Source organism: Epinephelus moara, chromosome 9 (genome assembly GCF_006386435.1).
Source record: "Epinephelus moara isolate mb chromosome 9, YSFRI_EMoa_1.0, whole genome shotgun sequence".
Lineage (NCBI taxonomy): Eukaryota > Metazoa > Chordata > Actinopteri > Perciformes > Serranidae > Epinephelus > Epinephelus moara.
The window spans coordinates 22,426,308-22,454,161 of record NC_065514.1 but is presented as its reverse complement, the minus strand read 5'-3'; the positions used below and the strand labels follow the sequence as shown (position 1 = coordinate 22,454,161).

The following is a 27,854-nucleotide window of genomic DNA, read 5'->3' as shown; positions in this document are numbered from 1 at the left end:
CACTCAGAGAAAATTTTATTCCTGGGGGAACAGACGTATAAAATGAAGTCACACAGACACACTGAGTTTAGTGACTTCATCATTCCCGCAACTTAAAAGGAAAAAAAATCTGGAAAATGACACAAAGAGAGTAGGAGTGTTGTTGTAGGTGGATTTTATATCTGATTGTCCTGAAGGTGTCAGCTGATGGTTACACGTAAGACCTCGTGGCACAGATCATTTTTAAGTATCCCAAAAATAGAGGCATGACAAAGAAAGCTTTTACATGATCCGAACTTGCTGACTTGTATCTGGAGAAATCAATAGAGCACCTGCTGTTTTTAAAAGGCTCACAGAAAAGACCTGAAACTGCTGTCAATCGTTGTATACCTGCAATTTGTCAAACCACCGGTTCAGTATGTGAGACACGGTGTCTGAGCCAGGAATAGATCCAAAGGAAGTGAAGGAAAGCAGTCACACAGTGGAAAAAGCTCATATGTCATCGCTACAGTTTTTACTGGGCTTCTGTGGCTACTATTGTTGATTCAAAGCCAGTTATTCTGTCATTGTCCAACCACAAACCAAATAAACTTTTTAAAGTCCCTTTTAACAAGGAAGAGATGTTGTAAAGACAAGAACGGCCTCAAAGAAACAGAGGTTGTTTGGAGACCAAAACTGTACCACTGTGTCTTCCAAAATGATCCACGATCAACCCAAATGTAATAAATGTTGCCGATGTACGTTTCTGCATTCAGAAATGTAACATTTTACATTATTATGTAGCAGATATGTTGGAACTATGTTGAAAGAGATCATATTTTGACTTGCACCCACTTTTGGTGCCATAATTATTGCTAATGCTGCTCATGTCTTGCCAAAAAACAACCTGTTCTGTTGTTTGTTGGTCATGAACAGTGGACAGCAGTGGTCTACAGCTTGACAGCCTCCACCCCCAGGTGCCACGCCACCCATCATCCCCTCCACTTCCTGATGACAGCTCAGATACACGTAATCAGTTGATATAATATGTATGAAACATACATACGAACAATGCCAACATTTTCTGGGCTGCGACGATCAGAGCCATGTGTTTCCCCCTCCGGTGATGTAACCAGTGTGAGTACAGAGTATAGATTCCAGCCTGAAGCAGCAGTAATCAACAGAGGATACACAAAGGGATTGAAAAACAAACAAATCTGAAAAGCTGTACCCCATCATCATCATCATCATCTGGAATTTCCGACTTTTTTGTGAATAGATGCCAGGATTGCTGCATAACAGAACAGACAACAATCCTTCCACATATGTGTGACAATGACCAAACCGAATACCGCTGGCCACAGATGGCTGCCAGGCCTCACTGCTTATGATTTTGTTAGTCAGAGACAGTTGGAACACACTGAAGCACACTTGTTGTGCTGGAATGAGGCAAAGAAAAGATCCTTCTTTGTGGAAAAACAGCCCTCTCCGTTTTTCCCAGATTAATGGTACATGTGTGTATGATTATTGACATGTATGCATTTTCCAACACTCCTGGAAGAAAAGTCCAACTTGCAATCATGCTATCTAGATATCTCTAAACCTTAACTGTGCTGTTATTTTGAAATTACCAGATATATTTTTTGTTATGGTCTGTTTTTGCAGTGCTGTGTTCTATGGTGTGGCCACTGGCCAAACCGCTGCTCAGTATTAATGGACTGTATAGCTGCCATGGAACATTTCATTTGTACCAAGGGGGGCTTTGATTTGTGGATATGTGGAAATAACTTATGTCCCCTTTTCCTACAGTTGTATAGTATCATATATCTTGTTTGACATTATAAAGTGTGAAGTTTAGGAAAATAAACTGCCCAACACAAAGCGCTTGCAAAGAAATTAAAGCACTGTAAGGAGAATGATGGTGTAATATGTTGTGCTGTGTCCTGGCCCGCTTTATCTTGATGCTGCATTCTGATGGTCTGTCTCATACTTTACGCTGTTCTTCCTCTTTCGCACCCAGCCCTTCCTTTGTCAGTCTATTTTTACATCAAGTATACTATCCATTTTTATCTGGCAGCCTATGACAGCGCCATTAAAGAATTAGTCGTCTGCCATCACAGGATGTGGGCCTAAAGCCAACAGTGAACAGCTGTTGACGTGTCAGCGTCTGATCCTGTATGACAGTGCCACTCCCGCCAACCCACCACCCTAAGTGATGAGACAAACAGGAAAAGGAGGGGGGACGAGTCATTCATATATCTGATAGTAACCTGCCTCAACAAATCCTTTACTGTAACCTCTGGGTTTTACTAGCCAGAGGTTAAACCCCGCCTTTGTGTGATTGGCTGTTACAGAAGTGGATGGCACATGGAAATATTTGCTAATATTTAAGAGTAAAAAAAAACCTTAAAGGGTGATAAAGTATACCATGGTTGCTGTGGTGAGTTTGTTTTGGAGTCAGCACTCTAATAGTCAAAAACTGCTTAACGTAGCTATTAGCTGTGGCCAAGCTTTTTCGGTATGTTTTTCCATTCCCATGCCATGCTTACACACACAGTTTTAGCCGATGGTGGCTTTTTAATAGCTACCTCTAAGAAATATTTTTCTAGGAAAAGTATAAATGCCTTAAACTGTAGAGTAAGACTTTAGCAGACAAAAACAAAGTGGAGATCCAACATTTGTATTGTGTAGAGGGTGCATTTACACTACCTGCTCAGCACCAAACAGTATACAGACAAAGATAAGCCTCATTTCCACTGAGCAGTACAGTAAGGTACAGTTCAGTTCGGTATGCTTTTTTCTGTTTCCATTGTGAAAAGTTGTGGATGTTACCAATGGAACCGTTCCGGACTGTCCCCTTTTGGTCACCCTTCTGTTGGGGTACCTAGCACACTGATCTGGCACTAAAAGGTGGAGCTGTGAACACTGCAGTCTGTTGATTGGTCAATAGTGGATGGTCACTCTGCTCAGGGCTGTGTTGTGGCTGGTTTTGGGGCTCATGTAACCACTGTTGATAATGTGGAGAGTTTTATCAGTAGACTGTAACAATGAAATGAAAGGATGTTTTGCTGCCTCTCACAGCAGCTGGAATTGGAGAAAAAATAACTTAATTCACCGGGCCAACTGCCAGCAACTTTTAAGGTGGAATGTTATCTTGTAATGTTACTCAATGTATGAGTTGACAATGTGAATCCATCCGCACACCATTGACCATTCCATTCGTTTTTATATGACATACACTTTTAGTAATGAGTGGCTCTTCAAGAGTTAACATATAGTTTATATATTTATTTCAACTGGGACAGCATATACCCCAATCCTTACTTTAAAAAAAAAAAAAAAAAAGCGTCACAGAACATTGTTCCTGTGGGCTACGGCAACACTAAACCCCTGAGCTTGTCTGAGAAGGACTACATGCACAAACCCACTATTTTTAAGTATCCCATTGACAGAGACTCTCAGTGCAGCCTGTTTATTTTGTTCTGAAAATGTCAGTGTCCAACCCTGTTCTGTGGATGATAAACAAGGTGCAGACTGTGTCACCGGTGATGAGGAAATATAGCGAGTGCTGGACATAGCAGTGAGTAACAACGACCCAGCCCGCATCTAAGAGTATTGTTTGTCTAGGTACCGTATCTGAAGGGTTATTTTTGGTTCCAAAGGTACCAGGCTGAAAGTGTTTGGTGGAAACAGGGCGTAAATGACCTGCTGGTAAACATAGTGAAGCATTTAGCAGTGAGAGAGTCATATTTCCCTCAGGAGTTGGCGGAGACCAAAGGCAGAGCAAAAAGGAGTGTTAAACTTGGCCAGAAACACAGCTCCAAATTATTCCTAGTTTTGTAGTTAGTAGTTTTTGTCCTTAAAATGTGCTGTTTCAAAGCAAAGTGATGCAGTTTTGAAAAATTTGCTTACCAACAAACACATCAACATAATTCATATGTCTATTATATCTTGTGTGACATAAAATGACAAATAGTCTTAGTTAATATCATTATCCTGACATATTTATTCTGAAAAACATCCACAACACAACCGTATCCTAATTATTTTATTTGTTTTACTGAATAGTGCCACATAAATGGAGTGCTCTTACTTGAGATACTGCTTTCTGCCTCCTGCATTAACTCACACAGTCTTGGCTGACACACAAATCCTCAGGGAGATTCAGTTTGCAGATGTATGACTCGCTGCCAAGATGGAAACCGCTGAAAACCCCTTTAGCTCATCCAATGCCATCAGTCACCACATTCTTAGCGATGGAAGATAAACTTTGTACAACCAAGTTCGGAGTCAAGGCTGCTGCCCAAATTCTTCTCTTCTGCAAAGGAGGGTTTTGTATTAGTGGGTGCAAGCTTTGCCAGATGCATCTCACACACATTTTATGTACTAGTTGCTTGTATATAAATCTTCTGCAGATAGAAATAATAATTGTATTCTTTACCACCTGCCACACACATTTTTCTTTACGCAGCAAAAAAAAATGCATAGAGGCGCACTTCATGTATTTATAACACATATATGACAGACGAAACGACAAGTCGAGAAATGGAAAGCAAGAAGAGCAGAAAGACTGTCTGGTTAGTGTTAGATTGTTGCATAACCAAATGGCTGCGACAGAGACGGAAAATGGATAAATCATTCAGCTTTGGAGATGCAGCTCAAAGCACACCTAATCCATGTGTAAATCTTGTATTGATTAGTATAGTGTGCGCATTGCTTGTTTGTCTATGGGACCTAGAGAGTTGTGAGTGTGTGTGTGTGTGTGTGTGTGTGTGTGTCTGTGCAGCATATGCCTCAGGAAGTGCAGTTTGTTAATATTTGTGTGTGTTCAGCCACACTGATTTCTGAAGCCCTCAATCTCCTGTGCTCTGCCTCTGAATAATGAACACAGAAGTAGCTGAAATTGCACTTTCTGGAACAGCGTTTTAGAAGTCTCAAGAGCGCCTTTCATAACATTTTTAAATTGATTTTGTGTTTTAGTGATGTACTGTGAAACAAGGAAATTACACTTTTATCATCACTGTGAGAAATGACAACATGTTTCATTCAACCTTGACTTTTATAGGTATACCATGCAGGATTTTCTTAATAAAAAAAAAAAACTCATACAAAAGTACTCCCTCTCAATCATCACTTATGACCATCTAGAGGTGTGTGGCTGTGTATTTAGTTCTCATTGCTTTTGTTGGTTAGATTGTTTAGATTTCGGCATAAGGATTGATACTGGTTTGGGTAAGGGTAAGCCAATAAGAGTCAGTGTAAGGTAGAGTAGGGCAGGTAATGCCTCCACCATCCTGGGCTGCAACCTCTGGGCAGCGGCATGTAGCCCCCAGCCAATAACATTGCGCAAGTAAGGTCAGGACATTATTAAAAAAGTATCGACCAGGTAGCAGCAACATGCTTTCAAGAGGAAGCTCCAAAAGTCATGGACACGGCACTGAAAAACACAAATATAGTGAAGCGAAACACCAATTGGACAAAGCTCGTTCCAAAACAAGAGTGAATCTGGGACTGCTTTCACTTTCGCAGGTGAGAACTGAAGAAGAGGATGGGGATGACTGTAGAGTTTTCTGCTGGACAGGTAGGTGCTGGCGGTTAGCTTAGTTAGCTAAGTATTGGCTTTTGCATTACAGTGACTGTGGCTCAAGCAGTGGAGGGGGTTGTCTCTTGACTGTATGTCAAAGTGTTCTTGAGCAAGAGACTGAATGCCAAGTCGCTCCAATGGGCAAGAAAGCCCCTTGCATTGCTCCCCCACCATCAGTGTATAAATGTGTATGTCAATGGGTGAACGAGAGACAAAATTGTAAAGCATTTTGTCCAGTAAGTTTAAAACACATTACATAAATGCACTCCATGTACCATTACAACAAACTGGACGTTACAAGTACAGTAGTGTACAAAGCAGAGTAGGGAAGAGGGGCCAAGATTTAATGTTGTGTTCACAAACAGATAAAAGAGTAGCACATACTACATCATGGTTTTAATGGAGGTGTGCATATTTTTCTTTTTTAACTGACAGATTATTTTGGCTCAGATCAAAGCGCTGCCCAAACAAAAAACCTTCATTGGATGGGCAAAAGCAAAACCCTGGTGGGAGAAAAGCAAACAGTGGAGTATATGCTCAGGATTATCTGTGCAGAAGACAATATACTACATGGTTTAAAGCTGCTCTAATACATATTTGTATATGAACAATAGACCAAATATGATGTGAAAGGGGTTGCTCATATGACGTACCGACAGAGAAATATCACGGCAGCTAAAGAGACAGATTCTTTTCTCTGGAGTTGGTGAAAACCAGAACATTCATCAGGTGGCCCTAATGACATTAACCATGGCTCTGCTTTATTTAAGTGTCCCAGTCAGCTGTGACTGTGTGACAGTGAGCTAGCATGCACAATACCAAGATCTCGAATCAAAAAAGTACAATTCAGCCTAATTTATTTTATAATTCATACCTGCACTGTTTCTCCTGTCACATGTCAAAATGTCTTCCATGACAAAGACCTACTGCAGGATTAAAGGGTAATTCTGGTTTATCACAATTAGGTCTCTTTTTTAGATTTGATGATGAAAACATTCCCACAGCTCATCAGTTACCTTGAATGTTATTATTCAACGTACCCTCATACAACGGTTTGTGATTGAAAACATCCAGTACAGGCAGGCAACTCAAAGTCAAAATGAAAGCAGAACAAAAACTAAACTGGCCGAGGAGGAACACAGGCAAGAATGCACCCAGGAGGAACACAGGATGGACACAGACAAACTGAGGAGGGCACGGGCAAAAGGAGGGAAATGGGGATTGGCTAACAACAAGGGTGTGGTGGGGGAAATTAGGGTGGAGCAGACAAGACTAATACAGAACAGGTGTGAAGGGAAGACTCTGGGAACAGGGAAGGACTAACGAGACAGGTGTGACAGAAAACAGGAGGGAAAACACACAGACAGGAAGTAAAACCAGACACGACACATGAGGAGAGAATCTATGAAATTAAACAGGAAGCACATTAAACATGAATGAATAACGTGAAACAAGGAACACAAACAGAAAACAAAGTCCATAGGATAACAATATATCAACAAACCCAGGATCATGACAGTTTGGTCATGGACTTTTCGTGTCCAGATACGATGTGCAAGGTATCCTGGGTGCGTTGGTTGTTCTGGGACACGTTATGGCAAGTTATGGCTGTTACATGCATTGTCTTCTAGCAAGATATACTTCCGTTTTCACAGGAAATACATAGTTTATATACAGTCTCTTTCAAAATAAACGCGTCTGGCTGTCCATTGTCCAGCTTGTTGGCTGCGGTGAGAGTGGTAAGTGCTTGCTAGCTCGCTGCTGCTGCTGCTGCTGCTGCTACTCTCATCCATGTTCACCCACACCCGTTCACACTGCGCAGACTTGGAACACAACAACGCGAAATTCCGCACCGCGTCCGTACCGCGCCTGTGTGTATGGTTTAAATGCGGAAAAGCGCTGCGCGAATATTCCGCAAATCCGTCCCTCCTTTCCACATCGCGGCAGTGAGAATGAACTTTCAAAGGACGGCTTTTTTCACTGGTGTCTGACGCTGCAAGTCACAGCCCAAGTGCTGGATTGCGACAACTTCAGAGTAAGACCGAGTTATAAAGTTACATAGGATAGGTTTAGGAAAAGCAACATGGTGACGATGTACATTCAAATAACTTAAATTTCACTTGGTTCCACACAGTCTTGAACACTGGTCTCCTGTGGGAAAGTCCTGTGTTTGTTTGACCTGTCTACAACCCCAACCTGCTTGCTAATGCAGAGGTTTGCTCTTTATACTTCTACCATCCTTACTCCTGTCTGTTGGTCATGTGATCACAGCATTCCTGAGTTTGTGGGTTATACACAAATTACTGTCCTATGATTATGTGTGTGTTATACATGGATTGTGGTGCATTACTTATTGGAGGCATGCATACAAACAGCCTGTATTATTACTGATAGACATGATGGCTAAACTAGAAATGAAGGACCCAGGCTGTGATAAATATAGGAACACCTTCATGTTGCATGATAAAATCAATGAGATTAAACAATAAAAAGATATAGGTGAAGGTTGAAATGGGACGTGGTGTGTTTTCAAATTGCTGTGCAGTAGCAGCCACTGACCAAATAAAGGTGTTCAACCAGAGTGCTCCACAGAATGGTCAGCTGATGGTCAGCTATTCTGAGTTGCTTCAAGGACTTAGTATTAAGTCTGAATCTACACGTTGTGCTCCATTTAAGGGCAGCTTTTTTCAGTTTTTTGTTTTAGCTGGTTTGTGGGCTTATGTAGGCCACAATAACAGAACATAATATGTGTTCAAGTTTCCATTCAACACTTTCCACTCCCGTTTGATCATGAATTAAAGCAGGAGCTAAATATACTTGAGAAATTGAAACTCACATTCAGTATTTCCATGTCTTACGGCTTCTATCCAGACCACTCAAATCCTTCTGATTCGAGCTTCCCTTGATTCTGTCCCGGCCTCTCTGTATGTTCCAAGCCGTGGCTTTAAGATAATCCAGAGCCACATGGCAGCAGAGGATAGATGAGTAGTTTGACCTTATCTGGCAAGGTTAAGAGGTGTCCTGGCACTGCTGATATTGTACAGTGGTAGACAGAGCTGGGTCAAATGATACAGTGTACAGATCAGAGGTGGCTGTTGTTTAGTCACATCACAGCTGGATGGGCGTTAACCAGACAAGTTATGTGTCTCACATGTCCCCTTTGTTTTCTGCTCTCTAGTCATGAGAGTCTCACTGTTTATCCATAGCGTCAAGAGCTCCAGATCCGTTGTGTATCCGGCGATCAGGGCAAAAGAAACAGAGAAAAGAGAGATGGATGGAGAGTATCAATTTATACTGTCTTTCCTGTCTTCTCTTGAGGTTTCCATGCATAAAGTCTTATTTCCATATCCTGTGATTATAGAATTGGAGCTGCAAAACATCAGTGTCACATCACATCCGCCACACAACCCTTAATCTGTTTTCTGGCACAAGCATCAGCCTTTATTTTTACTTTCAACAAGTCTTCCAAGAACTGATTTCGAAGCCTGAGTTGCCAAAGGGTTTGTAACATTATTAATGGCGTGTGTTTAAATGTAAAGAACGTGTGCGGCGTTGTTTCTATTTTCAATGCATGAAATCAGCTAACTGAGGAGAAAATTACACATTCGTCGTTTTATTTGCTTCAGTGCTCGGAGATATGCAGGGGAGACAGCGCTCGGCTCCAACCAAGTTCATGGTCACATGAAATGATGTGTGAGAGCGTCATCTTTTCACAGTCATGGACCATCATTCCTGCGATTATGCCTCTCATTTTTTCCATTTTTTTTTATTTTTTATCTCCACTGAGCCTCGAGGACAACATTTTTTCCATATAAAAGGGAAAGTGTGCCTCTGTTCAGTTTATATTTAGTTAAATGATTTCACATGTCACAAGATCTGTGTGAGCTTTGTGTGGCCAGATAAAAATAAAGTCAGCAAAACATGTTTTCTGTGGAACTTCTTTGTGCTTGTAACAGCAGGAAGAGGAAATGAAATACTGTATTAACATTATTTCTCTGTGTGGGTGTTCTCACTGGATGGTGGCCCCCTATAGAAATCAATTTCTTCCTCCACTACAGTGATTATTCTGCCTGCCTCTGCGCTGGCTCCTTTATCATATCTGTGATCAAACACGTGAAGTGAAACCATGAGTCAAACAAGATCTTGGAACAGTGTACTATTAGGTTTGTGTGTGACATCATGAGCTTGATTCACTTCCGTTGTTTAACTTCCCCACTTTCAGTGACACGTACACTCACTAATAGCAGTTTGCTCATTAATGTAACTCAAGGCAAACAATCAACAATGGAAAGCACAGGAGGAGGAAACACTGTCATAACTGGCAGAGAGTGCATGTCTGTAGCTGCCAGTCAGGAAGCTACACAGAGAAGTCTGGAACACTTCACATACAGAAAAAAAGGTCCCAGAAATCACAGATGCAGATTGTGTTAAATTAGCTTAGCTGGCAAATCAAATACATTGGTTTGGCTTTGGGTTTAGTGAACAACAAAATAGGGTTTTTGTGAGTGCATTCTCGTGATCTTATGATCCAGTAGAATAGCAGACTTAAGAGTCTGTAGTCATGCCAGCAGCTCTGTGAGACTGTAATGCTCACTGTAAAGAAATCCATACTGCCAGACAAACAAAAGGATTGGAAAGGCTGACATCTTTACCAATGATGGTGCTTGATATAAGGGGTCAATAGATTACCGAAGTCAGTGAGCTTCATCTTCTGGAGGTCAACCCAATTTTATGGCAAGCCGCTCAATACTTGTTGATATATGTCAGTCTGAACCAATGTTGTCAAACCGAGTGCCAACTAGAAAGGCTAAAAATATCTGGGAACACATTTGGACTTTGAGTGAACTGCAATCAGCATCGTGTTGCTCATGCTTGCACTGTGTGGACACAAGTGAGCACCTGGGCATCGGCTACAACAGAAGTGACAAACATGAGACTGAACGTGATAGGCCGACATCATGTTTATAGAATGCTGGAAAATAAATTACAATAATATAGAATAATATTACCATCTGTACTTTTTCTATATTTTATTTCAATAAGGCACTGAATTTGATGAATTTACTGTTCATCAGACCACAGATGCTTAAATTTCAACTTAATTATTATCTCGGACAATATCAGAAATAAACGAGAAATTGCAAAAATTCCCCAGCTCCAACGAAAATAAAGAAACTCCTACCACACTCATCTAGAAACTGAAACAGTTAATGCATCATCAAGTCAATTAAATACTGTGCAAAGGTAAAATACATTGATAAGATAAATAAATAAGAAATGAATAATCAAGGTATACAATCTAAAAACTACCTAATCCAGATACACATAATAAATTAAGCTTGTCAATGGCAACAGGGATAAAAGAACAAGAACAAGACAAGAATTAGCTAGTTTGAGCCTGATCCTGTGGTCCCTCTGCGTCACTCCCCACTGCTCTGAGACTATTTCACCAGGAGGAGAGCTAACGGCAGCTCGGAGACTGAACAGACAAGTCAGTGTTGCATTGGAGTTGCGACAGCCCTAACTGAAGGTATGTCTCTAAGCCACTGCTGCAAAATGTATGTAATGGAAACACAGCGTGTGTGGACGCTCACCGTTGCCCACTGTTTCACACTGTTGGTGCTGTAGTGGAGCTGAAGAGCGGTAAGGCACATTGGAGCACGAGTAACATCTTATCCTTTTGAATTTTCCTTAAAATTCGTCCCAAGTTCTTTAAATAGAAATCAGTCCAGCAGAGAAAGTCAGGGAAGGTCTGAGCTTTTAAGTTACGTTACTATCCATTCACCCTTTGGCAGTAAAACATGATTAATACATGTAAAAACATACATATGCACCCTTTAAGTATAAGAACATTCCACTTCTACAACCAGCAGTCTGAGGCCTCCCTATTTCCATGCATTAATTAGTTAATATACAGCAGTTTGCCTAAAGGATAAAGAGATAGCTGACAGCATTTCAGGGAATTAATGAAAAATTAATGAAACCACCCGACATTAATAGCCCCAAACTGACATAATTATGGATGCAAAAAATCCATAATCCATAAAAAAAAGGCTGAGTTGTCCTTATTTTAATAGAGAAGCAGGTTTAGGAAACAACACCACTGTGATACTGTAGGATTTTATTTTCTAGTAGAGTAATCTGATGAGGTCAGTGGATTTTGGTTGATTACAATCCTATTAGTCAAGTGCATTGTTTAAGCCTACTGTACTTAAAACATTCATCATGTAAAGTGTTCTGTTGTGGAAGAACCCACCTGTCTTTTCTCCTGTTGGTGGAACATGCAGCGGGGTTACTGTCAAAACAGCTCAGTGAAAGAGACTAAAAACGTGCTAGCATGTGGGGCACAATAGAAAACTGAATTTTGATGCACTGTAGCAGGATATGGGTGTAATACAGAGAAGGTGAGGTTGGGTATTGATAGGTGTTGACTGACTTGAGACATAATGTGTATAGGTATATCAGAAAGTGTAGTTTTTAATATCTAAAAGGTCAAAACAATGACTCAATGTAGCTTAATGACATAAAAATAATTATATATTCCCTCAGACAGGATGGAGATGCTAACGGACACTGTAGTTATAGGAAAACACAATCCAAAAAACAGGAATATCCTCTTATACCATTATCATGTCTCAGTCTGAAGTGTCATCGAACCTCGTGAAATGAAATGAAACATGAAAGTGGAAATATCCATCACACTCCAGATGCTCTCTTACCTGATGCTTCACTTGCATAACGCATTCCAGTGCTGGCTGACCTTGCAGAAGGTTACTTTGATGTTACAGTTCAGCCTCTACAGGTTGATATAAACTGCTGCCTGGTGTTGATGACATGCTGTGACATTGTAGAGGAACCATGCAGTGTGATTGTCCCTGACCTTCAGGAGCAGCAGAAGTGACTATATGGGACTTTAAAATGACTTAGGAGGAGACAGTGAGACAACATATTCCTTTAAGATGTTGGTTTCCAGAGAGAAACTGTTGTGTAATGTAATTGATGGTTGGAAGATATTAGCTGAGGAGTTTAACAGAACCAGCAGTTATGTGGAGGAACTGTTGGGTCGCAGGAGGAAGCAATCTGACAGGCCTTGACACTAAAATTGCATTGTGCTGCACACAACTACAGCTCTCGACTTCAGAACAGTCAGGTTCACAGGAGGACTTCCACACAGTAATGTCTGTGAGTGCTTTTTTTTAAACAAATAGTTAAGCAGTTTTTATTTGTTTTCTTGTGGAGATTTTGATGAGAAGACCAATAACACTCTCACGACTGTCTGCTAAATATGAAGCTACAGACAGTTAGCTTAGCATAAAGACTGGAAACACAGGACAACAGGTAACAAAATACGCCTACCTGCACCTCTACTAGGGTTGGGAATCTCTCTGTGATAGACGATTCGATATGTATCTAGATACACGGGTTACGATACGATTCAAAAACGATATATTTTTAATACAGAATGATTCGATACGATTCGATACAGTGTGGTTAACATTTGTTGATGTAGACATTAATCATACATTATAAAATAAAGAAGCCAATTCTATAAAAGTGACATTCTTACAGTATTTTCAAATTTGTAAAACACCACATCCCCAAGCACTGTTGCTGTATGGCACTGGCAAAAATAAAATAAAAAGTCAAACAACAACAAAATCACATGTCAAATGTATTTATTTTTAGACATGGACCAAAAAAAGTCTTGCTGAATGAACATCATTTTGTTGGATGGGATCAATATAAAAATGAGAAGAAGTTTTAAACTTTAAGTGAAGTGAACTTTAAGTAAAATTTAAGTGTTTTAAACCTACTTGTTGTGTTGTTTTTATGGTATTGTCTGTGTTTTTGTATGTATCTTATATGGACTTGAGTCTGGAATAAAGTTTATCATAACGCTGTACAATATAAACATAAAGCAGAATAAAATAATAACATGCAATGTAGGGGCAGAATCTGACATCTCCTGTTATTAGTTGATATCATGGACTGTGATGACTAGCAGCTTATCACTGACAGCATGTCAGACTATTTCTCTGTGTTTGCTACACTCTGTGTTTGTCATTTATAAAAAGATAAATCACTTTTCTATAATACATCAATGATATTTCAATGGAATAAATTACTTATTGACTTATTCATACTTCAAAAACAGCATCAATAAGTGATTAACATAGGGGGGATCAAAATAAAATAAATAAATAAAATAAAAATCAACCAGCCACCCTCCTCCCCTGACAGGTAAAGAACAGTCCCTAAAGTGCGGTGAGGTTTGTGGAAATATGAACTGCTCGTTTCTCCTCTGATACGTCACATACCTGTGTGCTGCCAGGGCTCGCCTGGTATTTCTGGGCAGTCATGACACCGACGAAGACTTCTTGGACCTGGAGCCGGGCTTGTCGGTCGCCAGTAAGCCGTTATCATGCGCCGCCGTATTTGACAGGAATAAGTATTTCTGTCTGTGTCTGTGACCCCGTGTTCAACCCACAACCGGCAGGATTCGCCTTTAGTTTCTGCTGTGGCTTGGCTGCTCCCTGGTTTATCTAACCAGCATTAGCTTCTGTTCCTCATCTCCACCGGTCAAGTTGGCGCTGATGTTTACATCCATTATTGTTGTCAGTAATGCCGGCTGCTACAGAGCATGCCGCCGGGTCTCGCGTTGTTTTAGAGATGCAAACTGTTAAAGCCAGTCAACCGATTGCTAGTCTCGCGATACCCGAATCCATGACTCTACAATCGATTCATCTAAGGATTCATGGCTGATTCGTATCGACTGAGGAGGCTGCTACCGACGTAGCCGTATCTCTCGCTTGTCAAACCGGATATCCGGTCGTATCGGTTAATCGTTCCCAACCCTAACCTCTACCAATCTATTTTTTGATTTACAGGGGTTATGTGCAGGGAAGCTTGGCAGAGACACCTTGTAGTCTTGTTGCTGTATGGATTAACCAAAGAGTTTAATGTGTTAATAAGTGAGCCACAACAGGTGGACTTTTGGACACCGAACACCAGTCTGGGAGAAAGTACAAATTGCGGTACATTGCTTTTTGTGGGTGTATGTTTGAACAGTGCACGAGAACAGCCTGTGTCAACTTGTTCTCATACCAAAGTCGTCACATATCGCCGCATGGTCAATGATTGTGGTATCAGATACCGATGCAAAAAGGGATCCTTTTGTGGTGGTGTTATGCGCTGCCAGGCGGCGTCAGTGTATAACGCCGCCAGATGGCATCGGTTTGAAACCTCGCCTGATAACAACATTATTAAGGAGCTGGAAAGTCACTACAGGGTGGGTGTAGGGGGTGGTGGATGGGAACAAACACTATACTTTGGAACATCAACAACAGATGCAGGAGGATACCTAACGCATCATATGTAGACGTGAAAGTCCACTGACCAAATGGCGATATTTGACAAGATGGGAGTGAGAACATGTTGCCTGTGTAGCTTCATATTTAATGGTAAGAACTGACAATGATATCCATCTCTTCATCTAACTCTCTGCAAAACGTGAATATTCCCCAAAATGTCAAACCATTCCCTTAATTAAATGCTGCAAATTAGGCTTCGTCTGACACTTACACTGTATGTTTTTCATGTAACACATAATCAGATAGCTACAACGTTATTTGTGTGGGTTGAGCGTGTCTAATTCTGAGGTCCGCAGCTGCTTCCTCTCAGTCCAGCTGTGTCTGCCTGAATCTCGGCTAAAATTTCTCATGTTTCAAGAATGAATGGAGGAGTTTTATCCTCAGGTTTTTACACCCACTCACACTTCACATACGCATACTTACATCCCAACTCACTGTTACAGAAATGCAGAGCACCTTGTGATTTGTTAAGGTTATCATCAAAATTAGAAATGGGTTTGTTTAGATAGACGGTTAAAGATATGGGTTTGCTGTGATTGATGTGAGAGGATAGGTATCTATGCTGAGACATCAGATACCAGCTATCAGCTTTGACGTGATCATGTTTGTCATTGTCAGCTCTCCCTCCCTATCACTTCACAATGACAATATACTTGTGAATTAAAGGACAAACCCAATTAAAGTTTCACTGTGTGGAATACTGTTCCTGTTCCAACAGAGAAAAAAACCCCAGCAGTTCATTGTACACATTTTGTGGTTATAGGCTAAAACATGCAAAGTCACAGATCTTTGAAGGAAAAGTTAGACATTTTGGGAAAGACACATATTTGCGTTCTTGCAGAGAGTTAGATGAAAATATTGAAACCGCTCTCATGAGATCCGAATATATATTTTCATCAAAATGGATAAACATATTTTTGACCTATTCCTGTGAAGACCTCCATGTCCAGGATTTTGCAAAACATCAGCAATCCTTGTATAACGCTTATCTATCTGTATAAAGGCCATCTATATATAATACTGACCTTTTGTGATTAGACCTTTGGGATAGGACAGACTATTACATTTTGTTTCCTTCCAATCTCCCTTCCTGCGTCTGTCCCTGTCCCTGTCTATGAACAGCAACAGCGACATCCGCTAAAGCTACTGAGCTTTTTGCCAATACCAATACGAAAAACTGGACAGGTGCTGCAGCTGTGTATGAGGTAGGCAGGTAGTGCCACATGCGATTAAGGTGAGTTCAGGGCATTCAGGCCCCCATAGCTGCTTCGACACATTTGATTCCCTTGTGCCAGACTGAATCAAATCTGGGAACATGTACCTGTGAATCAACAGATGGTACCGTTACCAGGGTGCAAGAACATAAACATCTCTTGGTGTTCATGAAGACATCACCTCATGTAGCAGGTCAGAAGATACAATATGATGAATGTAGCACATAATACATATAAGGAAGACTCTCCAATGGAAGTGATCCTTTTTTTTTGTCTGTGGCATATTGTGTTAAACCATGTGGAAGAGACTCTGGCTACTGGTGTGAACATAAGAGTCTGTACATACAGCAGAGCAGACAACAAGTCCCTCCATGCCAGACAGGGTTGAGGTGTCCACTGAGTCAGCGAGGGTAACTGGGAGGGACGTGATGTTTCTTTTGTAAACCTGCCAAGAGTTGAAAGGATAGGCTGATCTGAGAATTAAGGATTAATAGAGGCTTAAGCCCCTTGACTGCTGCACAAATAGATGAGAGACAAGAGGGGAAGCCCCAGTGAATTCAGCATGACTGCGTTTTTACAGGTCCTCTGGGTTCATGGTGCTAAGAACCAATCTCTAATACACAGTTTGCTTTAGAGATAGTTATTTATATGAAGTCATCTGATAGAGGCGTACAAATGCGGGATTGTTTAATAATCCTGATATAATGACATTTCTTTATTGAGTAAGTCCTTGTACAACTCTGTACATTCTTGAAAATGTGTATGTGGTACTTTCCCTTCATGACACAAAATTCACAAGGTAAAAAAACCCAAAGAATTTTAATCCAAGGATGATGTAGCAATGATCTTATTCAGTATTTTGCTATTAAATAAAGTTGCAAAATCCATCCACATATAATGGAAATGCTATGTGGGAACTGTTGGCTACTGTTTGTAATTAGTATCACCAGCAAAAGTTAAGGCTTGCTCCAGATTCACTGTTGTTCTGGAACCGGCTTTTCCCGCTTGATGTTTTGCATGCTGTATTTACGTTTTTTTCTGCATTGTGTCTGTAGCTTCCTCTTGGATGTGTTCTACTTATGGTCTGGCACCTGGTTGCTACCTTTTTATGAAGCCCCGATTCCATGCTGTGTCCAGGAACACCCAGAACACAGCAAAATAAAAAGGAAATCAGAAAATCCAGACGGAGGGCAGAGTCTCTGATAAATACACTGCCACACACTTTTAGTGGGTCATGAGTGATGACTAAGAGGGATTACTTTTACATGAGTCTAGACATTGTTTTTTAGGAAAACCCTGTGTTGTATACCTTTAAAATGGCCTGTTGTCCTTGAAGACAAATTTAGAAATGCTAATTGTTGACCCTTTGCCAAAATCAGGGGTGGTCCTAGACTGGTAATTCCCATCCAGTGCAGCCACGGGGTCCAGATTTTTCCTTAGTCATTAGTTCAAGGTCCACACAGTTTAATATAGTCAGGGTCATTCTTGCGTTTGGCCATGTTGTCAAGCTAGTTTGCTGTCTCTGACATATAGCTGTCCGTTCTCTCGTTCTACAGCAGGAAACGGCACTTCAAAATAAAAGCTATGTGCCAGAAATTCAAATACTTCAAAAAAAGTGTGGTTTTTTACAAACTTGACATGTTTGCAAGTCACTTGCGGTTCATTCAGAATGGACCCGCAACCCACTTTTGGACCACGATCCACCAGTTGGGAACCACTGTCCTAGACAGTTCAAGGCGAAACATCTTTGTAGCATATTAAAGTATTTTTCTGCTCCAGATTTTGAAATGTTTTCTAAAAGTTTTACCACCTTAGCTGACACTGAAATTAACTGTTGAACATTTTAGAAATACGCTTATTTGCTTTCTTTGAGAAGATCAATACCACTGTCATATCTGTAAGCTAAATGTGAAGCTAAACCAGCAGGTGATTAGCTTAGCTTAGCTTAGCTTAGCTTAGCATGAAGACTGGAAACAGGGGGAAACAGTTAGCCTGGTTTTGTCCAGAGTTCAAGAGCAAAACAGCACCTATAACACTCCCTAATAACACTTTATACTATTAGAATAATCTGTTTTATAGGGAGTTACTAGCCGCAACTACTTCTTGGCTAGGCGGTGTAGCCTACACCTTCGCTTCAAGTCTTTATGCTTAGCTAAAGCTAGCTTCATACATAACGGACAGATATGTGAGTAATCTTCTCATCTAATACCAAGCATCACAGCAAGAAAGCAAATAAGCTTATTTCCCAAAATGACAAACTAATACTTAAAGTTTCTAGTCCGTAGCACATGAAGTGATATTTTTATGAACTGCGACTTTAGTTTTTCTTTTTAATGACATGCCAAGTGTACTGTGAGGGCTGCTGAGCTGACAAAGCAATAAAGATAAAAGGGATTGGAAGCTTATTTCCCTGTAGCCCGGCAGACAAGACACGGGTATCTCTATAATGTTACACAACATTAAAAAAGTGCTGTAAATAAAAATAGTAACACTGCATATCCTGGTGACAAATTTTAACGTGACAAGAAAGTCAGATAAGAGACTGTCACAGTGGAGAAAACACTGACGGCCATATTTGGTATAGCAGGACACGAGATATCTGAGCAGGAAATGCGGGCTGGCGGGTTTCGGGACTCACGTGACAGCTGAATTTAAAAACAATGACAGGCACTATAATGTGGTTTACACAGATGACAGAGAGGAAGGAAACTTGAACAAAGGGATTTGGTAAAGGAATCCAGCTCAAGAGCAGGACCTCCATTGTATGGCATTAAGGATGAGCATGAAAAAATACAAGCGTGGGTTCTGAAGACAAAGAGACAGTCAACAGGGAGCGAGACGGAGAGGAAACAGGCCGGGACAGGCGATAGAAAAGGTTGATGACAATTCCTTTTGGGGAAAAAGAAGCTGTGTCTGTCAAAACAGATGGCAGCTGGTAAAGAGGATTAGACGCTGTTACTACTGTTTCCAACACCACTTCAGACTTATCAACCCTCGAAAACACAGACAAACACACACCACACACACACACAGACAACTGTTTCCCCTCATCCCAACCCAACAACCCGGCCAACACTCGACCCTGTGTCACTGGCCTTTCTTTCAGAGCAACAAGACAGCTGGGATCAGTCGTGATGTCCTGTGTCACCATCTCAACACTACTCCGAGTCCCAACGATTTTGGAGTGTTGAGAAAGTATGAAAACACAATCATCTTTTTCAGGCTGCATGGGAGCTAATTTTGGCCACCATTTCTCTGATAAGTGGGATCTGGAAACAGACGCTACTCAGATAAAGTGTGATGGGACAAGAAACAGAAGCTTGCAGACGATCAGACATGTTGGAAACAAGCCAACAGCCCTGTTATTTGTGAGTAAAACTAAAAGGAAGCACAAATTGTTTACATGCTAAGCCCCAAATGTCTCTAAGATAACTATAACTAAACTATAACTATATTCATCTGACTAATCTTGTTTTAGCTGTCAGGTCTATTTTTAGTGTCATCGCCATGCTCCAATTGGTGAGTATGATGTTATCATTACCAACAGGGATGATGGCTGAAAATACGAAAATTAGATCCAAGGTATTGTACCTTGGAAACCAGAATCTTTATGTAATGTGGTTTTTAGTGTTCAGTTACTCAAAGAAATAGTTTGATATTTTGGGAAATAAGCTTATTTGTTTTCTTGCCGAGAGTTAGGAGTTCAGTACAAAGCTAGCAGACGATTAGCTTCACATAATGACTGAAAGCAGAGGGAAACAGCTAGCCTGGCTCTGTCCGAGGTTTTACAAGGTGCGGCCTGCCAGCACCTCCAAAGCTCAGTAGTTAACATGTGATATCTTTGTGTAGTCTGTACAAAAACTACAGTGTAAAAGCCTCAGGTTGTGGTTTTATTGGAGTCTTATCACCTTGAAGTCAAAGACCTGGCACAAAACGGCCCAGTTTTTGTATTAAATACACAAACAAAATGTTAACATAAAAAGTAATCCCTCTCAATCATCCCTAATGACCCACTAGAAGTAAGTGGCAATCTATCTGTCTGCAAAGACCCTGCCCTTTGCCTGTATTTTCTTCTTATTTTGCTGTGTTCCAGACTATCTGGGTGTGTGGCCCCTGACCAATAACTTTACAAAAGACTAATAAAAAGATAGTGACCATAGAGTAGCAGCAGACATTCCAAGAGGAAGCTAGATAATTGTGGACATAGTGCTGAAGAAATGCAAATCATAAGGACACCAACTGGACTAGGCTTGCTCCAAATGAAGAGTGAATCTGGGTTTGGCCTTCGCTTTCACACTGAAGGAGAGGATGACGAATGACGCAGAGTTGACCTGTTTTCTGTCAGACAGGTAGGTGCTGGCAGTAGTTTAGTATTGTTTTTTTCCATTATGACCAATGTAACTTTCCTAAAATAGCAGTTTGCAGTGTACACAAACAGTGTGAGGCGGGGCCATGTTTGATTGTTGTGTTTACAAACACAACTGTGGCTGCTAGCAGTGGATTCATATTTAGTTCGCACTCATGAGTTCTTTTCATCTCTCTGCAAGACAGTCAACAAGCACAACTGCCGAAATATCGAACTATTCCTTTAAGCCAGTGGTTCCCAACTGGTGGGTCGCGGCCCAAAAGTGGGTCACGTATCCATTCTCATTGACTGTAAGTGACTTGCAAATGTGTCGTTTGTATAAAACACACTTCATTTTGAGGTACAGTGAATTTCCAGGACAGAGCTTTAATTTTAAGTGCTGTCTCTTGCTGTAGAGTGACTGACTAAGGGACAATTACTTGACAGATGCAGAAAACTAGCTTGATAACATGGCCAAAGGTAAGTATGACGCTGAATATATTAAACAGTGTGGACCTTGAACTAATGACTAAGGAGAAATCTGGACTCCGTGGCTGCACCAGCTGCTTGAATGCATTGAATTGAATTGGCATATGAGCAAATGCACATCATAGGAAAAAAATCCAGAGACAACAGATCTTACTTCATCAGTTGGTTGGTTTATTTATCATTAGCAATGACACCAAATGTACTCTACTGTTTTCACTTGCTATCATAGGAGATGCATTTTGAATTGTAAACAGTGAAAATGATAAAATGCATTTCAGAAAACTCCTTACAAGCAGTGTATGACCAGGGAAAAGAGCAGATTGTACCTGCTCTTGCTCGCCTACGTTTTTTTTTTTTTAACAATACATGTCATCTTATAGTTTTGAGTCTCTCATATTTACATAGATACAGCTGGGTCCCACATTCACCAGCAGAGACCTATGGGTTTTTTGTTTTTTGTTTGTTTTTAATGTGTTATCACATAGTTTTCTTAAAGAATTATATTTACAACCATAATGCGCCCCAGCTGCCTGCTGCCGGGGGTTAACACACAGTTAGAATCACTTGCTTAAAATTCATTAAACTACTTATGGTTCTTGAAAGTTTACGTTGTAAGTCAACCTTATAGCTCTACGTTTTGTTTTTTCTCTTAACAAATAAAGTTAATACAGAGCTCAAGCCGTTCGTCTTCCCCATAAAAATTAAAAATTATCCAAATAAATGAACAAAACCAAACATAATAATAAAATAAAATTAAAAAAAAATATTGCACTTAAAGTTCAGGACAGCATTGGACCTGTTTGGTGGTTAAGAGGAAAGTGAGAGCTTTTAGCTGAGTGCTTTAGAGGAGGTGAAGGTGTCTGTAGAAGCATCCAGCGAGTTAATCTAAATAAATAACAACATGAAGCAACTGTTTTTCCTCCGACTACAACATGAGCAACTTCTTGTGTATTGCTCAGTGGAGCTAGGGAGTGCAGGTTGGAACCCTAAAGCATATAAAAACAGTGAGTGTGTAGAAAAACAGAAAAGAAACCAAGCTGGAACCTGTCATGGCAATGTCCTGAGAATGCTTCCTCGATTAGTCCAGAATGAGCTACAACGTTAAAGGAAATGTCGTTTGGCTGCACGGAACATTTTTTACTTCTTCAGTTTTCATTCCTCGTTGTAAACAGTCTTTGGAGACAGGAAGCAAGTCGTCTTTTTCTTCCATTACTGGCTTTGAATGTGACTTTAAATGTCTTTTAATGTGAGAGTAACACACGTCTGTGTTTCATCACAGCTCCAGTCCATCCGTTATTTATACGTGTTGTGTTCTTTGCCCGTCGCTGTCTCCGTCTTTGTCCCTGTTGAACTCTTCCCACAGTCTTGGGATGAACTGAATGAGGTGGAAGCTGTTTATAGAAGCTTTTAGAGGGTGTAGGTGTTTAACAGAGATGCGCGTGAAACAGAGCCAACGCTAGCTTTCATTCAGACATCTTTTTTTTCCCCTTCCGTCATACAGTTTGGAGCCTGATAAAAAAAGAAAATACACAAAGAAAAAGGACTTTGTGTCGTACCGACAGCTTTGAAGTGGCTTCACAGAGAACATGGTGGAGGAAAGGAGGGGACTTAAAAAGGAAATTAAGGAAAAAAAAGTGACAAAACAGTACCGGACTGTCTTCATGTCTGCAGGGTTTTCTGACCAACCCCTCCTTTTCTCCAGTACAACTGGACGAAAACTTAAAAACACGACCAAAAGACTGACACCACAACTAAAGAGAGACAGTGATCAGACAAGCGTCCAGCTCCCGCTCCAGCCCTCAATCGTGGGCTTTTTAGTAACATCCATCCATGCATTCACCAGTCCATTCACTCATCCATCCACCTGGTAACTGTGTAAACTACATTCCTTTGCAGTGCCATAGCTTTGCCGCGTCCTCTCACACCATAACAACAAAAACACAACATAGTGGACAGGATGACATACACAAAAAAATGTAAAAAATAAAAAGGCAAACAAAGACCCTCACATCCCACCCACCCACTTTTTTTTCAAGTCTGCCCCTTTTTTGTTCTCTCGTCATCGTCTTTCTCTTCTCCTTAGATCTTTTTCTGGTCTCTTATGACGAAGATGAAGTCGGAGTGGAGCTGGGCTTTTTTTGGTTGATTAAGTCCACGTAGAGTTCTGAGCGCAGGAAGCGGGGGTATGAGTCCTTCTCCATCAGCCCGTATATCCGCCTCTGCGCTAGGTCAAAGCAAGAGCGTGTCACATTCTGCAGGTTGTCCTTAGTGTGATCTCTGGTGTACGAATCCAGATTTACCTGCAGAGGAAAAGAGCAAAACACATGAGGGAAGTGTAAAATCAAGCTGTTATTTTGAAGAAATAACAGCAGGGAAAATGCATGTGTTCTATTTTTTGCAGGAGGCTGTTTTGGTGCCATTTTTTCCCAGCTTCCGTATGTGTTGCGTGCACTCTCACTCACCTCTTTACACGACTGGATAGCGATGTATTCTGCAAAGATTTTCTTGGCTTTTGAGGCCATCTTGGACTGCGACTTGATCTTCTTGTATTCCTCACATGCTAGCCAGAATTCCAGATTCTCCTCGCTAAACTCTGTGCGCAGGAAAGCTCTGAACGCTGCCAGACCATCTGAGGGAAAGCAGAGAGCAGGGGGAGAATAAACAACAGGAGAGTTGACTGGAGTGCCATGGCAACCTCACAGCTGAAGCGCTTCTTGGAGTTTCAGCTCCTAAAATAGCTCCTGTGACGGCCTTTTGAGTCATGTGGTTGGAATAAAGTGAGACATGAAAAAGCTCTGCACATGTTCAGGTCCTCAACATCCTTTAAGTGACATCATCCACCCTTGAGGATGACATCCATGCATTCCCCTCTACCCATGCTGTGAATGAACAAAGAGGTGACTGTTTTAGTGTTGCGGGGGAAAAGGACTAATTGTGGCACTTTGGGCTTTTTAAGTTTCAGTCCAGTTAATGATTTGAGGAAGAAGGCATCTAGAAGAAAGAATAGCAGGAAGCCATGTCCACCCACTTCTCCCGTCTGCACCTTTCCGTTCCCATGAATCACCCACGCTGATAAGCAGTGCCGATGCAGGCGGTCAACTCTTAGCTCATTCTGGTAAGCAGGAGTGAGGTAAGAGGTGGAAGAAAGGAAATAAGAAGGGGGGGAATAAAGAGGCCAACAGAGATGAATAGGTACCAGATGTGGTGTTGGCTTTGTATCAGGTTTAAAAAAAGGACTGGGACTGAACTGTGGAAGATGTATTGTGGAAACCAGAAATAGCAACACACTTGCATTTTGCCTGATTTCAGTCTCCCTTCTTCTCTCTGTGTAACACATGGACTCTGTCCGTTGGGATTAGAGAAACTTGCTGCAAGCTGCCCGTTCACTGCGGCAGTGTGTGTGTGTAATCCATATATCAGTACATGCATATTTCCTGTGCTCACCACCCTCCCCCAACACCTCATGAAAGCACTGTACGTCTATTTTCACCCACTTTCTAAAACAATATTGCACTTAAATACATTGCACAAATGAAAACAAAGACAGATGACTGCCATGTGTGTAAAGGAGAGAGACAATGAGAGACAAAAGAGAAAAACAATGAAATAAGGAATTAAAAGTTGCTTACATTTGTGTGTCAGCAGCTTGTCAAGTGAGTCCCCCCATTTCAGTGCTTCCTCCGGGGTGGGCCTGCAGATGAAAGCAGAGCGATTCTTTAACAAGCCCATCTCAGCCAGGTTTCTCATTGTGTGACCCATCCGCGGAACTTGTCTATGCTTGGATAGATGAGTGGAAACGTGGAAGTGGGTAATTCCTTTCCGTTGCTTCCTTCCACTTTAGTCTGTGTCTACTGATCTTCCCCTCTCATGCGGTTTTGCTTTGAGAAAACCAACAACGCTGTGAGCCATGAGTCTATCTGCTTTACCCTGGTGGGGGTAGGCTTTTATATTCCCTCTCAATGCAACTTAGAAGGCGGGAGGGGAGGGGCTCCAGCCGGCCAATGGGGATGTGTTGACAGGTTTAGAGACCTCCTCCCCCCACCAGTGTCTGTCTGCCCCCTGCTGCCTCTCATCCTTTCTGTACACTGCTGTAAAGCATGCCTCTTTACAGAGCTCAGCTTACACTCACTGTAATCCACATCTGAGGCCTCATTAGACACAGTAAGGAAAAAGTTGCTATGTTATTTCAGGTACATTTTAATCAAATTGAACATTTTTCTGTGCCTTGTGGTGATGGATTTTAGTTTGAGCACACATGCTGACATCTATTCTCTATCACATCAACAAAAAATAAAGTATTTTCTTCCAAAATCTGCTATTTTGTCTCGCCTTTAGAACATGCTTGTACAAATATTGCATTTCTGTGTTGAAGCAGCTGCTTGGCAAAGTGCACTGCCATGTTCATACTGTTATAATATATGAACAATGATAATACAATAATATAAAGTATTGATTTTTTAATGTAATTTAATAGAGGACATTGATAGTGGTTGTTTGGGACCAAATGGTTTTCAAGTAAAGACTAAAAAGTTGCTCATCTTAAATACCTTTACATTGTGTTAGCTTCCTGTGAAATCTAATGCAATCGCCAAAATAAAGGCATGGAAACAATATGAGCCTTAGTTGATATCTGATATTTCACATATGTGAAATATATTTGATTTGGTGATTCATTCTACATATTAAAAAAATCCAAACAATCCCTCCTCCTGACATGACACAGTTACACGTTCATTCTCTCATTCATTTTATGGATGCCACACATTACGAGCACACTCCCATCACAGCTACTGCCCACATGTCTGCCTTCCAAGGCCAGGTCATTGCCAGTTGTGGCAAGACCCGGAACACAGTCTCACACACACCCACACATGCCTATGCTGTCAGGAAGTGGCCACTTACTTGACTGACTTCATAGATTTGTCTAACTTGCTGGCTGGGTTGCTTCCTGGGGATTCATTCCTCCTCCGCAGGAAAGCCAGCCGATTCTTCATGTCTTTGGCCCTGGGTGAGAGGAAGATAGGGAGGAGGAAGAGGGACAGAGTTGGCAAGAGAGGGAAGGGTGAAAGATTTATGAATCCAGAGGGAGGTGAAGGAAAGGGGGCAGGACAAGGAGGAAAATGGGAGTAAGGATGAAAGGAGTGATAAAGTGGATAGAGGAGGTGGACAAAAAGAGACATGGGAAGAAAGTGTGTTAAGTCCAAGTCCAAAGTCCGGAGTTCAAACAATCCAAGGCATGGGAGTCACCATGTTCTTCAGCATTGTAAATCCACAAGAAATCAAACCCACAAAAGCCAGAAAAGGTGAAAATAGATGTTGTGTTGTTTACATGTTAGTCTTCAGCCAGGTATGCTGGTTTGGTGGAACAGAACTTTTCCAAAAGGCGGATGTCAAGCTCCCTATCCTCGGATTGTGTCAGCGTCGCGCTTGTCAATCTAATATCTCTAACAGTCTTTCCTGTAGATGTGTCCCTGGCAGGTTCCTCGGCAGGGACTGAGCGAATGTGGCAGAGAAGGAGGAGAGAGACTCAATCCTCACTCCTCTGTTTCATCACGCCATTCTCCATGTGCCTAGAGGGGTTGCTGAGAGGGAGCTGACCCAGGGCCGAGGCAACAGGGCACAGTGACCTCCTAACTCCTCTGCTGCAGCACCCAAAATCCTCCTGACCGCCCACCTCACCTGTGTCACCTTCCTCAAACCATCTCACACAAACACACAGTGCCGCGCTGCACATGCGCCACCTTAAATCTCACACAAGGTGATACACCAACCCCTCGGTTCCCATGGGCCCATTCAGAATCCTGCGCATTCCCATAATCCCATGGTAGGTGTCCTGGCTTTTCCCGACCTGGAGCACGTGCTGCCTCATTGGGATGTGACCTCACTCAACACCCATTTCCTGAGTCCCTGCTTTTGATTTCCACTGTGGATTGGCTGGCCCGCTAATAATGCAGCGCAGCAGTGTGGGCTCGCTGGCCCTAATCACTGCAAGCTGTGCCACTGCCAACCCACAGCCCCCAGGAGAGCATGTACACCCCAAATTAAGAAACAAGGCTTCCAGTTTTAGACACTTATCATTCAAACGTGCACGCACAGAGGGGGTGGAAGAACACACAACCGCAGATTAGCACAAACACTGTACATGATTATGCTCGAATGGGGATGAAAGAACGACCACACAAGCGTTTCAAAGAGCCCCCCCCCCCTGCACCTGTGCCAACTCATGCCCACTTCACTGGTGCTTTCATGCCAGTCACAGGTGTTGGAAAACTCCCAGCCTCCACCAGTGTGTGCATGTGTGTGTGAGAGAAGGGAAGTGGGAGAGAGATAATTTATGCATGCGTAAATGCACAGTGGTCACACAGGGCGGCTGCCGAACTGAACAGAGAACACAGTCAGCTGTCTGGTGTGAGTTTTTCCAACTGCCGCAGGAAAGGAAAGGTAGAAACATGCCCATATACACATGATACAACATGACTGCATGAGCTGTTGGGAGCAGCAGCTGAATAGCTCCTTTAAAATCAGGATGAGTGTGACTTTGTGAGTATACTGATTCGGGTGTGTTTGGGTTTGGGGGGTTCAGCTGGGGCAGGTCACTTTAGCCGAGAGTCACAAGAGGCCTTTTTTGAAAGCGTTAGTGAGTTTCGGGAGAGTAAAAGTGATTATGAAAATGAATGTACTACACATGTAATGCTGTGCATCTAGAAATAGCTATGTGTGTTTTTTTTCTCTCAGGCAAGGTAAGGGAAAAAATAAAAAGCGATCGAAGGACACTCAAAGGACAAATTTCATAATGAATTCCACATCTAATCTGAAGGAATACCTAAACGTCCGCACAGCATCGCTGGTGGAGGGATGACTCATCCATTGATTGCAATAACGTATGTGTTCTG

At 41.7% G+C, this 27,854-nt stretch overlaps 1 protein-coding gene across 6 annotated transcripts in view; it reads right to left on the bottom strand.

Moving 5' to 3' along the window:
- Window positions 1-21,111: 21,111 nt before the first annotated feature.
- The window catches only part of rgs3a (regulator of G protein signaling 3a), a 194,311-nt gene continuing 187,568 nt past the window's right edge, over window positions 21,112-27,854 (bottom strand). For all 6 annotated transcript variants that reach the window (XM_050052490.1, XM_050052491.1, XM_050052492.1 and 3 more), the window contains 4 exons: window positions 25,864-25,965; window positions 24,591-24,652; window positions 23,424-23,590; window positions 21,112-23,261 (listed from right to left, as the gene is read on the bottom strand). In XM_050052490.1, the coding sequence (XP_049908447.1) occupies window positions 23,061-23,261; window positions 23,424-23,590; window positions 24,591-24,652; window positions 25,864-25,965 (532 nt within the window). In that variant the 3' untranslated portion in view covers window positions 21,112-23,060. The remainder of the gene's footprint in view (window positions 23,262-23,423; window positions 23,591-24,590; window positions 24,653-25,863; window positions 25,966-27,854) is intronic.